At 40.6% G+C, this 17,793-nt stretch overlaps 1 protein-coding gene across 4 annotated transcripts in view; it reads right to left on the reverse strand.

Annotated features, from left to right (window-relative positions):
• The window catches only part of NBN (nibrin), a 73,282-nt gene that overhangs the window by 44,086 nt on the left and 11,403 nt on the right, over positions 1-17,793 (reverse strand). For 2 of the 4 annotated variants that reach the window (XM_058275703.1, XM_071207894.1), the window contains exons 2-6: positions 8,649-8,861; positions 6,368-6,498; positions 5,090-5,238; positions 4,441-4,600; positions 2,067-2,170 (exon numbers count right to left, since the gene is read on the reverse strand). In XM_058275703.1, coding sequence (XP_058131686.1) covers positions 2,067-2,170; positions 4,441-4,600; positions 5,090-5,238; positions 6,368-6,498; positions 8,649-8,685 — 581 coding nt within the window. In that variant the 5' untranslated portion in view covers positions 8,686-8,861. Of the gene's footprint in view, positions 1-2,066; positions 2,171-4,440; positions 4,601-5,089; positions 5,239-6,367; positions 6,499-8,221; positions 8,490-8,648; positions 8,862-17,793 lie in introns of those variants that run through there. The other 2 variants (XM_058275704.1, XM_058275706.2) reach the window with 2 other exon arrangements.

Consider the following 17,793-nt stretch of genomic DNA (forward strand, 5'->3'; position numbering starts at 1 on the left):
GAGAAATGGCCCAGGTAAAGAATGGTCACGCCTCACATTCTCAGAATATTCAGCAAGTTGCCTGTGACTATGTTCTCTTGTAAGAACATTTCCCAAAACAATATTTGTTTGAAATAAAGTAATTGAGAAAGCATCCTGCAATATGAGAGACATTTTAAGAATTCAAATAAAAAGAAACTCCACTGTTCTAAGGGATAATTGGGGGTGTGTGTATGGGGGGAATGTTAACCTAAATTAAGTACTCCTTTTAAATGGAGTCTTCTAAAGACAACTCATCTACATTGACATTTTGAAGACTGTATAGGAAAATGAGGTATCTCTGAAGCTCTAACTCTTTCTCACCCTATCTCTTGATAACAGTGCAAAAATGTAGACGAGGCAGGATTATATTTCTTGTTGGGTAAAAATATTATGGTACGCTTCCAAATTTAAATCCAGGACTAGTGATCATGCTTTTTTCAGAAATAAAAGAAGAACAACTCATATAATTTTAAAAGTTACAATTTATTTCATGTCCCTTTTGTAACCCATTCTTATTACTATTTAATCTTTTAAAATTGGATAACTCTTCTATTTAAAAATTGACTATTCAGTGAAATAAGCCTTCAACAAGCCTATCAAAATGAATAGAGGGAAGCAGACTTGGCCCAATGGATAGGGCGACCGCCTACCACGTGGGAGGTCTGCGGTTCAAACCCCGGGCCTCCTTGACCCGTGTGCAGCTGGCTCACACACAGTGCTGATGTGCACAAGGAGTGCCCTGCCATGCAGGAGTGTCCCCCGCGTAGGGGAGCCCCACGTGCAAAGGAGCCCCACGTGCAAGGAGTGTACCCCATTAAGGAGAGCCGCCCAGCACAGAAAAAGTGCAGCCTGCGCAAGAATGGCGCTGTGCACACGGAGAGCTGACACAACAAGATGACACAACACAAAGAGATGCCGATTTCCGGTGCCGCTCATAAGGATGGAAGCGGTCACGGAGGAACACACACAGCGAATGGATGCAGAGAGCAGACAACGGCGGGGGGGGGGGGGGGTGGATTAAATAAATAAATCTTTAGAAAAAATGAATACAGATAGATATAGAAATCTGTTAAGGCATATATTTTACATACATACAAAATATACATGCTTTAAAATAATATTAAAAGTTTTATTATTAGTTGCTACCTCACATACAGGCTAATTTGATAGTCTTTTCTGGTGAACAGTGAATTAGGAGTTATTTAACAATCTTATAGATGCTTTATTGTAATTACATAAATTAATAGATTCACAAATTGAAGTCTCAAAGAAACTATACTGTACCTAGTAAAAAACAGACCCAGGTTAAGCACACCTGAGAATCTGAATAAAAAGTAGTAATCAATGACTAATAAAACTACACAACCATGAAACATATCACCAGTAATGAAAACTTAGCAGACCCTTCTACCCTTAAGTGATGTGGAATTTAGGATGGCTGTTTTCTGTAGCAAGGGTCCTTAGCTACAGGATTTATGGACATCCCCTAGAGAGATTTATGAATAGGATTCAGTGGGAAACATGATTCTGTTGAAAAATAATGCATGTTTATAGTATGTACGTGAATTTGCCTGAGGAGAGACCAGTGCTTTCAAATTCTCACAAGAATCTAGGGCTTAAAAAAGTTTAAGAATCAATTCCCTTAAAATGAGGGGACCTTTTTCGAGTTCAAAAAGATTAGTTATCTGTTAACCAGATCATAAATATGTGCACAATTTTTGAAGCAGAGTTCATATAGCACCTTGCTCTGGAGTACACGCTCTTTTAACTGCACCTCTGTGCCCTTTACTAACCTTCAATGTTCTTTAAATATTAGCACATATTTAACATTTGTTTCACAGAGATAAGAAACAACCAACAAAAAACTGGGGGAACCCTTTCTTGATATACTAACAGAAAACCTTCCATTAACAATGCTGAATTATAACACTGCAACTCTTACATCCTAAAACAGTCATTTAAGAGAAAATTAACCTAAATCAAATCAGTATCGTGATTTTTTTATATCATATCTCATCCTTTTTTATTTAGAACATATAATATACCTTTCAATTTGTGGAGGCTGCTTCTTGGACCGAACTGCTTTGAGGAATTCAGTAAAATATTCTGGCTTTACAATTGGACATCCACAAATGAGTGCACATATTGTCTAAAATGAAGAAAACATATATGAATACATCTATTCACATGCTGGCTCTTTTAAAGAAAGGTGTTAAGTTACAGACTACTGTCCTCTCATAATTCTAAATCTATAAAGGGGGAACAATTTATAAAAGAAAAGTCGTTATTTGGTCACTGCTTAATTTGAGAACAGAAATCAGTATTTCCTTGATTATAAAAAGCCATAAATTATAACATTAGTTTAAAAACTGCTTTTTTGGGAGATGGGATAACATAACATATATAAATCAGTTTTAAAATGCATTTCAGTTTTTAAAACATCAAAAGTATATATAAAGCTTAGAATTGAGGAAATGCATGTCTGCCCCAGAAAACTGATATTAAGGGAAAAGCATGAAAGAAAATCTTTGCAAGTGAGCAGAGGTGGCTCAAGCAATTGAGTGCCTCTCTCCCACATGGGAGGTCCTGGGTTTGATTCTCACTGTCTCCTAAAGAGAAGAGGAGCAGACAGAGAAAGCACACAATGAATGGACAGGGAACAGAGAGAACAGGCAAGATGTGGGGAGAAATAAAATAAATTAGAAAATCTTTTCAGCTTAACTGTCTTTAACAAAAGTTTTAACTACTGAACAAAGTCTTCTCAAGAAAATAAAGGAACAATTGTTAGGTTTGGGTAGAGGCTCAAAATAAGTATAAAAAGATAAGGACAAAAAATAAACTTTGACTAACACATGGATTACGCTATAGGCCTCAGCTAAGCTACAGCAACGAATTCTGAGAAAGACTAGAAATTGCTCCATGCTCTAGCTACCTCTTCAGAAAATAAAAGTTGAACTAAATGCTCAGTAAACTCCCTTTTGGTTTTAACATTCACAAAGTTAGAAACACAAGCTAAACTGTACTTTTGGAAAAATTACCAAAAAATAATATAAAGACAAGGCTTTCTATTTTTGTATGACGGATCAGAAATACTGAAAAGGGTGGATCGCTCTGTAAGCCTCTGTTAGTGTTTTCAGGGCTTTTTAATGAAAAGAACAACCATGGGCATTAGCATCCTAGTCACTGCAACTGTGCACACGCTGGTGAATGAGTACTGCTTTCCTGGTTCTGTCACAGCTTTGGCAAAACGTCTAACTGCCTATTTTTAGCTCATACCCACCAAGCAGGGCATAAATATCTACTTTGTTCTTCAGGTACCTTGATACTTAAAAGGGGGGCTGTGCTGGAGTCACATTTAAATATTCTGATCAGTGTAAAGGTACATCTTCACTGAAAACAAACAGACATTTTGACTTACAAATCTATTATTTGTAGATTTATCAGCATAAATTAGTACTCCCGAGGCTAATCACACTGCTGAATTTATAAAATCAATTTCATAAACTTGCAAACATGAAAAGATCCTTGATCAGAGACAACTCCACCAATATACAAGTTTAAGTTGAGGTTCAGCTTAAGGAACAAACCTTTCTCTATGAAATCTCTTTAGATAAAATACATGCATTCTAATTTAAACAGTTACATTAGTTACTAAGTTCAACTTACATGGACTTTTGTATCATTGAATAAAGGAATCTAAATATTTGTTGCTTTTCACTATAGGTATTAAACTAAAACAATCTCATATATCTATGATCAACCTGTTTAAAAGGAGATGAATCACCTCTCAATGCCTTTCTTCAATTAGCTTTGGATATAACCAAATCTGATGAAGATGCAAAATCTGAAAATATACCAAAATATACCACTGTTTTAATTCAGCACCTTTACCTTTAAAGGTGAAATCTATTTATCTACCTATCTATCTACATCTAGGTTTTGAAGATACATTAAGGTAATAGTAAATTACAAGAACGTGAAAGTCTTTGTGATTAAGGACTTAAATCAAATAAATCCTAAATAGGAGAACTCGAAATCATGAGAGGATATCAGACTAGAGGAAGACAACTTGATGGAAAGAGATAAGACGTGAACTTTGAAGACTGGCAGTTGATCTCTAATGGCTCTGCTTTTAGACTGAAAATACAAACTATGTACTGTAATAAAATTCCTGGTGAAAGGATAACAAATCATTTTTTAAAAAGCTCTATCAAAATCTAAAATCTTATTTTATGTTTCATATGAAAAGCCATTCTAGTCTAAATGGTATATAAAGGCCTGGGGTGGGCATATTCATCCATAACTAATAGTTCTGATAGCTTAAAGTAAATGATTTAAAAATAAGTCTGTATGTTGTTGGGTAAGTAAGTAAGCTTAAGCACATATAAGTTATTTACATTAACATGGCATTCAACCTACTTTAATGGTAACTTTAACTGATATCATGACAAGGTGAGTACATTCTTCTGTCCAATTGTTTACCGTAAGTCCTCCAAGTTGCAAAATAGCTTGATTTAAAGCAGTTTTCCCAGAAACATCTAAACAAGAAGAGCATGCAACCAAAGGCTCATATTCAACTCTGTAAATGAGAATATGTTACATATAGTTATCATGGTTTCAGTTATGGCAGTTTACAGTACTTTAAAACTTTAAGCTCACATCACATCTGGTTATTTTAACTTTTATCTTTATGTACTATAAAACTTTCTAACTCATGAAATTACTACCTAAGTTTTGGGTTTCTAAGAAAAAACAATGACAAAGTCAATGTTAAACTTTCACTTATGCAGAATTAAGCAAATGTAGCTATCATCAAGGTTCTCATGCCCATTCAAACTCTCCTTCACTCTCATAATTATCTATAGCTGACACTGTAGTCTGAGAATGTATTAAACATGAGTTGGCTCAAAATTCAATTCTGTGCTAAGTCACAACTAAATTCTTCAATTCATCATCCATAAATCTCCTTTTCCCTTTGAATTTGATTAATATAAAATAAAGCTGTCTATTTCAATATCAATAAAAAAAATTCAGGTTATTTCATTATCAATGAAAAAAAAATTCATACCTGAATTTACTTTCAAACACTCCAAAGGTAACTCTATCCCCTGTCTTCAAAGTTTGTGAAATTCCATTCTGCATTTTTTCCTCATTAACAAAGGTACCATATTTAGAATTATCTTTGATTGTCAATATAGGGATTTCATCGATCTGACTCTGAAAATCAGCAAATAATTTCAAGTCTTTTACCACTCACTGAACATAGTTCATAGGGAGGAAGATTTCAAAAGCAAAGGGTGGTAGCTGTTAAAATAGGCAAAAGATAGATGACTAACCTCCCAATACAATAGATGTTACAGTTATAGTTTTGGTTGCTTGCTGAGAATGACCACTCAACTAGCAACTAATATTTCTCGTTAGGGAAAATTTCTTAACTCCAGGATTGCTACTTCTAGAACATAATTTTACTTATTTTTTAAGTCAGCAGAGATATTTACCTGTACATATTTGAGAATTTTTTGTTTTCGTACGTTCTGTTTTGTGTATAACATGATAGATAATTTTTTAACATTATCCAAATCACATTGAAAAAAACTGGTTCAATGAAAAAGAGGGTTAAAGCTAGAGTTTTACTTTTTCTGTAGGAATTTCAACAATATTTTTCTACACTTAAAAGAATACAAAGTCTTAATATCCTGAACACATGCAGCATCTGCTTATATGCAGTCTTTGCTCAAAATGACTTTTCTTTCTTATTACTATCAGCATTATCATGAACACAGCTATTTGTATATATCTGTATCACTTTTTACCCATGGCTGTGATTAAAGCAAAACAAACTCAAAGCCCTTCAAAGGAGCTGCATCGCATAAGCAACAGCTGCTTTTCCTTGTAAAACAGATCAATTCCTGGTGTGAAAACTTTCATTATACAGGAAATGCCTGTGTTCACATGGCTACATAAGCTCTTTACAAGTAAGAGTCCTGCTGATCTGTTCGCTGCTCTATCCCCAAACAGCTCAGTAACTGAGTAATAAATAATAAATAATGAAGTAAATACATATGATTATGTCCTACCTTCTCTGTGTTCCTAAATCACTCAAACAATCAGGCTTTAAAAATCTTGGTACAATTCTGAAACAGAAATCTCAAACTTCAAAATAAACAAATACCATTGGTATCATTGCCAAAATATAAGTAATTAATTTTATTAACATTTTAAAAAAAATCTAGCTGTTTAATGAAATGAAAAGTTCCATGAACTTTGATACACATTTGCACCAAGGCTCTTTTTTGTGATTTCAACCCCCTTACCACATATTTGTGAAATATAATTAGTGACATACCAGGTTGGTTACAGAAAAGTTAGCAGTTAACACAGCATGATTTCGACTGACTGACCGATCACCTTCAATTACAATGCCACAGTTTTTCTTTCCAACAATGTATTCAACACCAGTCAAAAGTCTGTGTGGTTCTAAGAGAAAAATTTTTTTAAAAGTTAAATTGATGCATACAACACTTGTATATAATTTATATATATATACACACATACATGCATATCTATGGCAAATATTTTAAATATTTTTAATTTTTACTTTAAATGCTAATCATCTTTATATAAATCAAGTGTTTTCTATTAAAGTCTCACTGAAGCTTAGAAAAGATTATCTAAATAGATGGAAATCCATTCCATGTTTCTGAAAGGGAAAACAATATTGAAAGGAGTCAATTCTCCCCTATATTAACTTATAAATTTAATGCATTAACAAAATCACAATACCATGTTTGAAACTCAAACTCATTCAAAAATTCATCTGGAAAATACAATGTGAAAAATAGAAATATTTGAATAATACCACAGTACCATGCCCTGTCAGATGGTAAACTATGTCACAAAGGGATAGTAATTAAAAAGTATAGGGAGCAGATGTGGCTCAAGCAGTTGAATGCCGCCTCCCACACGGGAGGTCCGGGGATACCGGTCCCTGTGCCTCCTAAAGACAAAGAGTGAGCAGACAACAAGCAGAAACAATAAGTAAACAGACGAGGGAGACATTTCAAGGTGGGGGGAGGAAAGCACAGCACTGGTAGTTTTGTCCCAACACAAAGAATGAATCCTAATGTAAACTATGAATTATAGTTAATAATTATAATATTGTTTCATCACTTGTAACAAAGATATCACACTAATGCAAACGTTAATAATTAAGGAAAACTGAGGGGGGGTATATAAGAACACTATTTTCTGCATTTTCCTATAAACCTACAATGGCTCTAATAAAAAACATTATTTAAAGTATCCTATTGGACCAGGAGTAAATAACAAATGCAACTAAGTCCATACAAGATTCATGTGTACATGTACATGGAAATTTTGTTTTTATGTTAAAAGTAGAATTGCAAATCAGTGGGAAAGGGTTACCAGGTTTTTAAAAATTCACAAATTGCTGGAGTTAACACCATGCACGTTGGAGATATGTATTTATTCTGGGAGCACCAGAAGCAAGTATGTTGGAGACTTTTGGAGCATTAAGTCTGGGAGTACCTCAAGCCATTAAGGGAGTGATAGGGAGATTAGGGCAGATAAACTAGACAAGTAGGAAAGGTCAAGAAAGTCTTGGACACCATTGTAGGACGTTTAGATTATGTCCTGTTATTCAGCGATTTTTAACCTAGAGCGGACCGTTTCAAACAAAGTTTTGCGAGTTGGGGTCTATCTATATTTTTTCCAGCTTAATAGCTTCCATCAGATTTATTAAAACGTTCATGATCTTCCCTCTGGTACCACCTTACTGGAACTTCAGCCAAAAGAATCCTACTACAGGAACGTCCTCCAAAATAACTGAATCCTACTTTTTCATTGAGACAAAGCTTATGTCCTATTCAGGACATTTCCCTACCTTTTGGCCCCCTTCATACTGCCTTACACTGTCAATTTGGTATCTACACAGTTCTTATTTTTATAATATAAACCTCCTGAGGGCGAGAACCAACCATTGGCTGTCCCCTTCTATTATCTAATTCACTCACTAGGCAACCAAGTAACACGTAATAACCATTTTCCACTTCTGGACATTCAGTAAAGAAAACAAAAATCTACTTTAAGTTGGCCTGAAACAAAACTGAAATTATGCTCTTCCGTAGTTGCCGTTTATATAAGTCATCTCTGTGGTTCTTTAGAAAAATAAACAATGTACTCAAAACAGAGTCGTCCGTTGCCATCGTGTGCTATGGCCTGTGGTAACTCATTGTGATGATTTCCCCACAAAGCTGAAAAGATGGGATGTCGCAAAACAGGGACCCGGCCAAGCGTTTAGAGTCACAGCCAGCGAGGTAAGCGGGCGGGAGGCCGCAGCAGCCACCGAAGGGCCCAGCGCTCCACCAGCCCCGGCTGAAGTCTGGCCCGAAGTCACTGCGCCGCCCGGGAAGACCACGCGGCCTCCGCCACCCAAAAACGCAGCTCTAGTTCCGTCTTCGTAACATTCCGGAGCGGAAAAAGAGGAAGCGCCGGAAGGAGGCCAGGAGTGGGGGGAGAACCGACCGGAAGCACCGCCGCGCAGACCCTCTCAGCACGCCAGGTGCTCCCGTGAAAAACCGACCCCGACGCCTCCCTTCCGTGCTTACCTCGGGCCGAGCCCGCGGCGGGGAGCAGCTTCCACATGGGTGCAGATCCTCACAGCCGGGGCCGAGGGCGGTCGCGTACGCGCGGCAGACCACGTGCGCGTCACCAGCGATTGAGTCAGCGCGGGCTCCGGGGCGTGCGCGCTCCCAGGAGTGAAACCTGCCCTGGAAACCGAGGAATAAGGCAGGAGTGCGAGGTCGGCGCCAGATCGCCCCCTGGTGGTTAGGAGAGGAACGGGTAATTTGGATGGAAATAAGCTGTGGTAAGAAGGTACGAGTCTTAAGCAAATTCATACAGTCAGAAAATAGAATTCAGGTTATCAGTGCCCGAGTGGGGGATAGGAAGTGGGGATTTAATATTTAATTGGTGAAAAATTTCTTTTGGGGTGATGGAAAGGTTTTGGGTGCTGGTGATGGTAGCACATACTTAATATCACTAAATTGTATGTATATTAGAATGTAGTTAAAAGGAGAAATTTTAGGTTGACTATACGTTATTAGATTAAAAAAAATTTTAGCCATGTGGCTGTTAGAAAACACAAACTGAACCCTAATATACACTATAGTTAATAGTACGATTATAATGTTGTTTCATCAATTGTAACAAAGGTACCACACTAATGCAAAATGTTAATAATAGGGAAAACTCAGTGTATGGGGTGGTATTGGAACTCTATATTTTCTACGTGATTTTCTGTAAACCTGTAATTTCTCTAATAAAAATTAATTGTTAAAAAAACTTACAGAAAAAAAATGGTATAATTTGGTTTGGGGAGATGAAAAAGTTTTAGAAGTAGATGGTAGTGATGGTTGCATAACACTGAATGTAATTAATGCCAATGAACTGTACACTTAAAATGGTTAAAATTACACATTTTCTGTTTTATATATATAAACACAATGAAATTTATAAACCAACCAACCAACAAAAAGGGGTATAAGGTATGGAGCCCATTATAAAGTGCCCACCAAATATAAGATTATCTATTTTTTCTGATTGTGAATGGAGATAATTCTTGTTTTCAAAAATATTCTATAATGGGAAGAAAAAAATGTCACTTTGAAAGGCTGATGATCAATATCATTAGCCATTAAGGAAATGCCAATCAAAACCACAATGAGATACCATTTCACACCCATTTGAATGGCTATTGTTTAAAAAAAATTTTTTTTGTTGGAGAGGATGTGGAGAAGTAGAACACATTCATTGCTGGTGGGAATGTAAAATGGTGTAACACTGTGGAAGACAGTTTGACAGTTCTTCAGAAAGCTAATGGTGGCATTACTATATGACCTGGCAATCCCATTTCTCAGTATATACACAGAAAACCTGAAAGCAGTGACTGCAATAGATATTTATACACTGATGCTCACTGCAGCATTATTCACAGTTGCCAAAAGATGGAAGCAACTTATATGTCCATCAACAGATGAAGAGATAAACAAAATGTGGTATATACATACGATGGAATATTATTCAGCAATGAAAAGGAATGAAGTTCTGACATATGTGACAACATGGACATCATGATGATGTAAATAAAATAAAGTAAAATGATGTAAAGTAAAATAAGCCAGGCACAAGAATAAAAATATTGTACAAACTCACTGATATTAAATATTTAGAATAAGTAAATTCACAGAATCAGAAACTAGAATACAGGTTACTAGGGGCCAGGGTGCAGGAATGGAATTGGGAGTTAATGCTTAATTGGTATACAATTCCTGTAGCGTTGATGGAAAATGTTTGGTTATGAACGGTGGTGAAGGCAGCAACATTATAAATGTAATTAACTCCACTGACATATATCTGAATGTGGTTAAAAGGGGGAAATTTTAGGTTATGTATTTATTACTAAAATAAAAATAAAAGACAACCACCACAGGACTGTACAACACAGTGAGCCCTAATGTAAACTATGAGCTATAGTCAATAGTACAGTTATCATAATAGTCTCTCATCAGTTGTAACAAAAGTATCACACTAACGTAAAATGTCAATAGTGGGGGCAGGTATCTGGGAACTCTGAATTTTCTGCATGATTTTTCTGTAAACCTAACATTTCTATAATTAAAAAAATTTTTTTAATGAAAAAAAGGAAGAAAAAAATTTTAAAAACCCTTAAAGGCCCAATAAAATTTAGCATTTTTCTCTACCCCACCTCAAAACCCACACTTTAGATTTTTATATCATCAGCATCTTCTGCACTGTAGTGTTTTACTTTTTGATCACAGCTGCCTGGCCTAGCTTTTTTATATGCTTACTCCCATCATGCCTCCTATTTTGCCTCATCTGAGTCTCCCCACTTGGTACCTCTGCTTTACCGAGTTTATCAGTCTCTTCTGTCCTTCAGACCGAGCAGGGTCTGTAACTTGAACTACTTTCAGTGCTACTCTCAGCTCTATAGTACACTTGTCTATGAAATAATAACCCCCAACCATGAGTCAATATTAGTACAGCCTTCTATATGGAGGCATCTAGAGAAACTCTATCTTTGAAAATGAGGAGCCAATGCAAATTCATAAACTCCAATACCAGGTGAACTACAAAACACCATTTATGAGTCCTTTTACCAGCTTTTAAAAAATCTGTTCTCCCTGAAGAGCTACTTGGAAACCTTTAATCTATTTAAACTCCTTTGCCAAACTCCTTTAATCTGTTTATCTCCTGCCCTCTTTCAGAGAACAAGGCATCATATCTTAGGGAGGAAACTGATGCCAGAACTTCCTTACAATTTCTGACCCTACTGTGCTCCTACTGCTATTGCAAGACAAACTTCTTTTTAAATCTATACTTATACCTCATCTTTTCCACCTTATCTCTTGTTTCAGAGTATGATTTAATGCTTCAGTTCATGACCAGTTCCTCCATTTGTGCTTAGCTTAAGCCCAATCCTTTTTTGTTGTTGTTGTTTTCTTCTTTATTTTTTTCAAAAATGTTACATTAAAAAAATATGAGTTCATTGCCAAGTTGAGTGGGACTGATCAAACTCTTCACCCTCTTCCCCTGGGGCAGCTTTGGTGTCATCCAAACACAACTTTGTAAACTTATTTTGGTTACTGAATGGCAAGTTTTTGTAAACCTCTAACAAAAATATTAAACAACACTAAGAATAATTTCTGGACAATAAAGTTTAAAGCAAGGCTCATTGTAGGCTTTCTTAGAGTAGCCCTGACAAAGACATTCAGTTTCCCAAATAGGGTAATAGTAGCCCCAATTTCATAAATAATTGGGAGGATTAGTAAAATATGATCCCAGAGATCAGTCTGACACAGAAAAAAAGTTGATACATGCTAGTTTTTATCACTTGTATATCCTCAGCATTGGAGTCAGACACCCATGCTCCTGTCTAAAGGAAATAACTCACTGCATTTGTAATGCCCTCTTGAATATCTCTGGTCTCTTCCTTTGCAGCTCTGTGTGAGTCAAGGGACCTAGATGCTCTATCTTCCCCGCCCCCCCCCCCCCCCAGAAACACATAGCCACCAGGTATAACCAGGATATTCACTAGTTTAAAAGTAACAGACACGTTGTGAACTATGATCCATGCTCAGCCGCAATGCTCCAGGATGGGTTTATCAATTGCAATCATTGTGCCACACTAATGAAGGATGTTGTTTATGTGGGAGGGTGTGGGAGGTGTGGGGAGTGGGGCATATGGAATCCCTATATTTTTGGTGTAACATTCATGTAATCTAAGTATCTTTTTTTTTTTTTATTGACTTTGTAATAATATTACATTAAAAATATATATGTGAGGTCCCATTCAACCCCACCCCCCCACCCCCCCTCTCTCCCCCCAACAACACTCGTTCCCATCATCATGACACATCCATTGGATTTGGTAAGTACATCTTTGGGCACCTCTGCACCTCATAGACAATGGTTCACATCATGGCCCATACTCTCCTCCATTCCATCCAGTGGGCCCTGTGAGGATTTACAATGTCCGGTGATTACCTCTGAAGCACCATCCAGGGCAGCTCCATGTCCCAAAGACGCCTCCACCTCTCATCTCTTCCTGCCTTTCCCCATACCCATCGTCCACCATGTCCATAATCTAAGTATCTTTTAAAAAAGTAACAGACCTCCCTGAAGGAGAGAATGTACTAATGGTCCTGTGAACTTTAATCCCCTCAAGGTTCTGTACTCCCTTCCTGTGATAACATCACCAAACACCCTGTTTGTGCATCTAATTTAACTCTTTGTCCCACGATCCCTTATAGCCTCCCTCCTTTCCTCGCTTCTTTGCAGAGCGCTAACTTCATTCTTGGACCTGCCGCCATCAAAGCTTCTGTTCAAATGTCCCAATAGAGCTCATGTCTAACCATTAGCCTGATGTATTCTTTGGTCTTATGGCTGCCCCCCCCCATGCCCTTCAAAGTTGGGTTGAACAATTGGTGAGCCACAGCCAGGAGCCCAAAAGACCACCAGCAGTGGTGGACATTAGCTCCAAGAAGGGAGAATCCACATAGGAAATCTTGAGTGGTACTCTAACTCCCCACTATGTGGGGGGAGGTGGCTGCCCTCCTGGATGTGTGGGGGACCAGACAAGTGGGCTGCCAAGAGAATACGGGGTTACCCACTTGCTTGACTGTTGTAGAAATCTGCATGAGTATGGGGATGCCCGAAAACGCTGATGGGAGTAGAGTGCATGCTGCAAGAAGAAAAGATTATGAAATTTAAGAAAGACAGCAGGCATGCTGCCACAGTAATCAGCTGGCGGTTGCTAGGAGCAGTATGGTTAGCTACAGCAGATTGTCTGGAGGAAAACAAAGAAATTCCAGGCTTACAGGAAGAGGTCCAGCTAGAAAGGGATTTGCGGACTTCTACCTCAGCCTTAATGGCAGGTCTCTGAGCACTTAGATAAGGAAATAGTGATTCAGATGTAGCAACTACGGAAGAATCTTTAAATCAAGTTAAAACACTTGTTAAAAAAAAAAGGCTAAATCACAGATAAAACATCCTCCGCAAGCAGAAGTGCTAAACAGGACACTTGTCAATGAAACCATGCTTGTAAGAAAATATTCTGCTGGAGAGTTAACTGTGATAAGGAAAACATTCCTCTGGCATGAACTCCACAAACCCCCTGCCGTCTGGACGGTGTGACTGTGGGCTAGTGGAGATTGACAGAATTAATTTAGCTGCTGGAAAAGTGGAAAAACTTAGCAACATTAATGTTCTCTGTTTTGTTTCCATATTAATTCTAATTAAATCTGGATAGCCACATTAATAAAATCGCTGCTGTTAAAGTTTACTTACTTTTGAACTACACAAATCTATGAAAGTAAAAGAAGGGAAAAAGTTATGTTTGCATATAATCAAATTGAATAATTTTTCTGACAAGTTTGTTTAGTGTTAATGATAATTGTATGTTTAAGAGGTTTGCTTGAAGACAGTTTCCAAATCATTTTGGTAATTTAAGTATGTAAGGTATATAGTCTGTGTTTTTTTATTATTAAGGAAAAAGAAAGTAATTTTGCCCCAAGAAAATGACTGGTTATTAAGAAAGAGGAAAATGTGGGACAAAACCTAAATGAATACAGGAAGTGCAGAAAACTCACAGAAAAGGAATTTTTTCTTTTTTTTAAAGATTTATTTATTTATTTAATTTCCCCCCCTCCCCTGGTTGTCTGTTCTTGGTGTCTATTTGCTGCGTCTTGTTTCTTTGTCCGCTTCTGTTGTCGTCAGCGGCACGGCACGGGAAGTGTGGGCGGCGCCATTCCTGGGCAGGCTGCTCTTTCTTTTCGCGCTGGGCGGCTCTCCTCACGGGCGCACTCCTTGCGCGTGGGGCTCCCCCACGCGGGGGACACCCTTGCGTGGCACGGCACTCCTTGCGCGCATCAGCACTGCGCATGGCCAGCTCCACACGGGTCAAGGAGGCCCGGGGTTTGAACCGCGGACCTCCCATATGGTAGATGGACGCCCTAACCACTGGGCCAAAGTCCGAGAAAAGGAATTTTTGTGGTCAAAGTTGAGTAAGATTTAATGCGTCTATCTGTAAAGTTTTAAAAGCCTTATCAAGCAGTATATTGATACAAAACTAAAATTTGATTCTCTCTGTTACAGTAACAAAGTTTCTTAAATCATTAGTATGCTTCAGTAAAAGCTTATAAAGGTTTCTCCTGAATAATTGGTATTCAAAACAGAAAGCCTATTTTATCAAAATAGTTTCTTGTAGTTTAACCTTATCATGTCCCTGGTTATTTAAGCAAAACAAGTCTTCTCATTTGTAAAAGGACATAATGTTCAAACCAGACAACTTTTAACATGTTGCTTTCTCATTAAAGTTTCTCCTGTTCATTATCTCCCTATAAAGCTCACGTCTAACCATAAACCCGATGTATTCTTTGGTCTTACAGCTGCCCCAGCCTGTGCCCTTCAAAGTTGGGTTGAAACTAGCTCCAACCAATGCTACATGTTCTCTAGATTATTTTTATGGTACCCTTCTAAGTTCCCCTTTAGAAAATGACAACAGTCTCAGTGTTTACTCATTCATTCAACAAATGGTTGTTGAAGGCTCACTGTGTACCTGGCATTGTGCTTGACATGGGGGATAGAAGAGTAGCAAATAAAAAATACACACTTCCCCATCTCACCTCCTTTCTAATATAGAAAAGAGAGATATAAAAGAGAGAGATAATAGTGATTGTAATAAGAACTACAAAAGAGAAATCCAGTGCTCTCTATGAAAATATGTAGTAAGGGGCAGAGGTTGGGGCTCACTTGCACAAGGCCCTGGGTCCCTCTATTTCTCTGTAAAATTTGCACGAGATCTTGTAACTGCAGTGTTGGCCTCCGCTGCGGCACTGCAGGCGGGTCACTGCAGGTGAGTCGCTGCCGGGGATCGGGCCTACGCCACGGCCTGACCGGGGCGGCAGCGGGCGGCTCAAGGCTTGGTGGGGACGCGCGGTTCGATGGAGGAAAAACCACGGAGACGAGGTCTATGCGCAGGTCTGATTTTATTCGGGAAGTACATGGGGTTTTATAGTGTCATGGAGGCGGGGAGGTTGTGGGAGGGGCATGTCCGCGGGGCAGCTGAGGATTGGCTGCAGAGGCAAGGGCGGACCTGCGGTTTATGACGTAAGCCATTGATGGCAGAGGGGGTTGTTTCCGAGGTTGTGCCGGGGCGGATACGGGATGAGGGCGGTTGAAATGAGGCGGGGAGAACAGCGATCGGCTGGGAGGGGGAAGATAACAGTGGCTGGGAGGAGGGGCAGAGGGAGGCAGCAGCACAAACTGCTGCTGAGAAGGGCCATAATACAGGGAGGTTACGAGGAACAGGCGGGCAAAGTATAAGGAAGCGAAAGGCAGAGTGGGAGCAGGGGACAATTGCTCCCTCTTTCAAAAATAAGAACGCACAGGTTTTGTGGGATTGACATTTTGTAGGGAGGAAAGATGCGGGGGGTGAGAGGAGGGGAAATAGGAGAGAAAGGAACGAGGAGGGGCTACCGGCAGGGGGCGTGGGGGCACGAGGGGGGCGTGAGCAGAGGGGAGGGCGGCTGAAACGCCCGATTCCCCATGCGGAGGGCAGAGAACCCGTACCCGCAGCTCGAGGCGACCACGATGGGCCCTATCGATGGCCGCCTCCTGCCACCTCCGTGAGCCACACCTGGGCGTGCCTGGCCTCCTCGGGAAGGGGATGGCTTTGGGAGAGGACTAGGACAGCTGTGGCCAAGAGCCTTTGCCGCTCTCGGTGCTGGCGAACGGACTTGCGGATACAGCAGGCGAGGCCTAGGAGGAGGAGGAGAAGGAGGAAAAGGAAGGCGTAGAGGAGGAGGCTGGAGGGTTGGAAAAGGGAGAGGAATTTTTGGAGCACGTCTCTAAGGAGGGAAGCTGAGAGGGTTGGGGGCTTGATGGATTCGAGGGTGAGGATGTGTTGCTGGAGGGAGTGGGTGTAGTTGAGGAAGGAGGTGTTGTAAGAGGAAAACATCCATTGGCGTAGTGCAAGGCGGGCGGTCACCGACGAGTTGACGGGGTGGGGGGTTAAGCAGAAGCTAGAGAGGGGCCAACGGGCATCACAGGTGGTGGTGGCTATGTCGTAGAGGGCGGCAACGTCAGCGGCGAGCAGGTCGATTTGCTGCTGTAGGTTGAATAAGGCTTGGTGGTGAAGGTAGTTGATGTTGCTTTGGTCGCCGAGGGCAAGGGCTGCTGCTGTGGATGCGTTGATGACGGCGGAGGCAGCGCCAGAAGAGACGGCAAGGGCCGCCGCCGCGGTGGTGGCGGCTGCGAGGGATACGAGGACGGCAGCAGTAATGGCGGCTGTGATGCCAAAATCTCGGGGGTGGCGAGAAAGGGGGAGATCTACCAGCTGGGGGGCAACCCAGTCGGGGGAGTCAACGGGGAGCCACACAACGCGGGGCTGCATCACCAGAAAGGCGGAAGGGAAGGAAGAGTTCCAGTGGTTTGCGAGGCTGCAGTTGGTGAGGGTGGATTCGGAAGGAGGGGGGCATAAAAGGAAATAGTAAGGGTGTCGAACGAACGGGGTGGAGGTGAAGGTGACGTTGGGGGGAGGGGTTGTAGGCGAGGAGACAGTATGGGTGATAACCGAGACGTTGGCGTGGGAGACAAGGCAATTGGGGTGGCAGGTAAGGGCACGGAGATCGAAGCAGGTGTGGGGGTTGCACAGGGACATGACGCTAAACGTGCGGGGGACCAGGGGGGAAACTTGGAAGGGGTTTGCATAGCAGGGGGTAAGGTTGTGGGGGTCAGAGATGTTGCAGGGGGCTCCGTGGAAGAGGCCACCAATGCAAGGCGTGGGGTAGAGGCAGGGGGTCCAAGGGAAAGTGGGAAGGTGGGCCGGCAGGGTGTCGGCGTGGCAGGGCTGGACGAGGGGTCGCATGAAGGGGTGGGAACTGGGCATGGGGGCGGAGATGGTGGGGAAAAACCAGGGACCTGTGACATTGAGAGCGGAGGCGTTGAAGGAGGAGTTGACATTGAGGGGGGAGGTGGGGGAGAGGTCAAGAAGAGTGGCGTTGGTGAGAAAAAGGCAGGAGTTATTGCGGGGGTTTACGCACAGGGAAAGGTTGGTGACGAACTGCAAGGCGTCGAGGGAAATAGGGATGGAGACATTTGGCAACGACGAGGAGACAGGAAGGGCGAGGGGGTCGCAGCTTTCTGGGAGGAAGTCGCAGTTGGGGGAGTACA

Source organism: Dasypus novemcinctus, chromosome 14 (assembly GCF_030445035.2).
Source record: "Dasypus novemcinctus isolate mDasNov1 chromosome 14, mDasNov1.1.hap2, whole genome shotgun sequence".
NCBI classification, from domain to species: domain Eukaryota; kingdom Metazoa; phylum Chordata; class Mammalia; order Cingulata; family Dasypodidae; genus Dasypus; species Dasypus novemcinctus.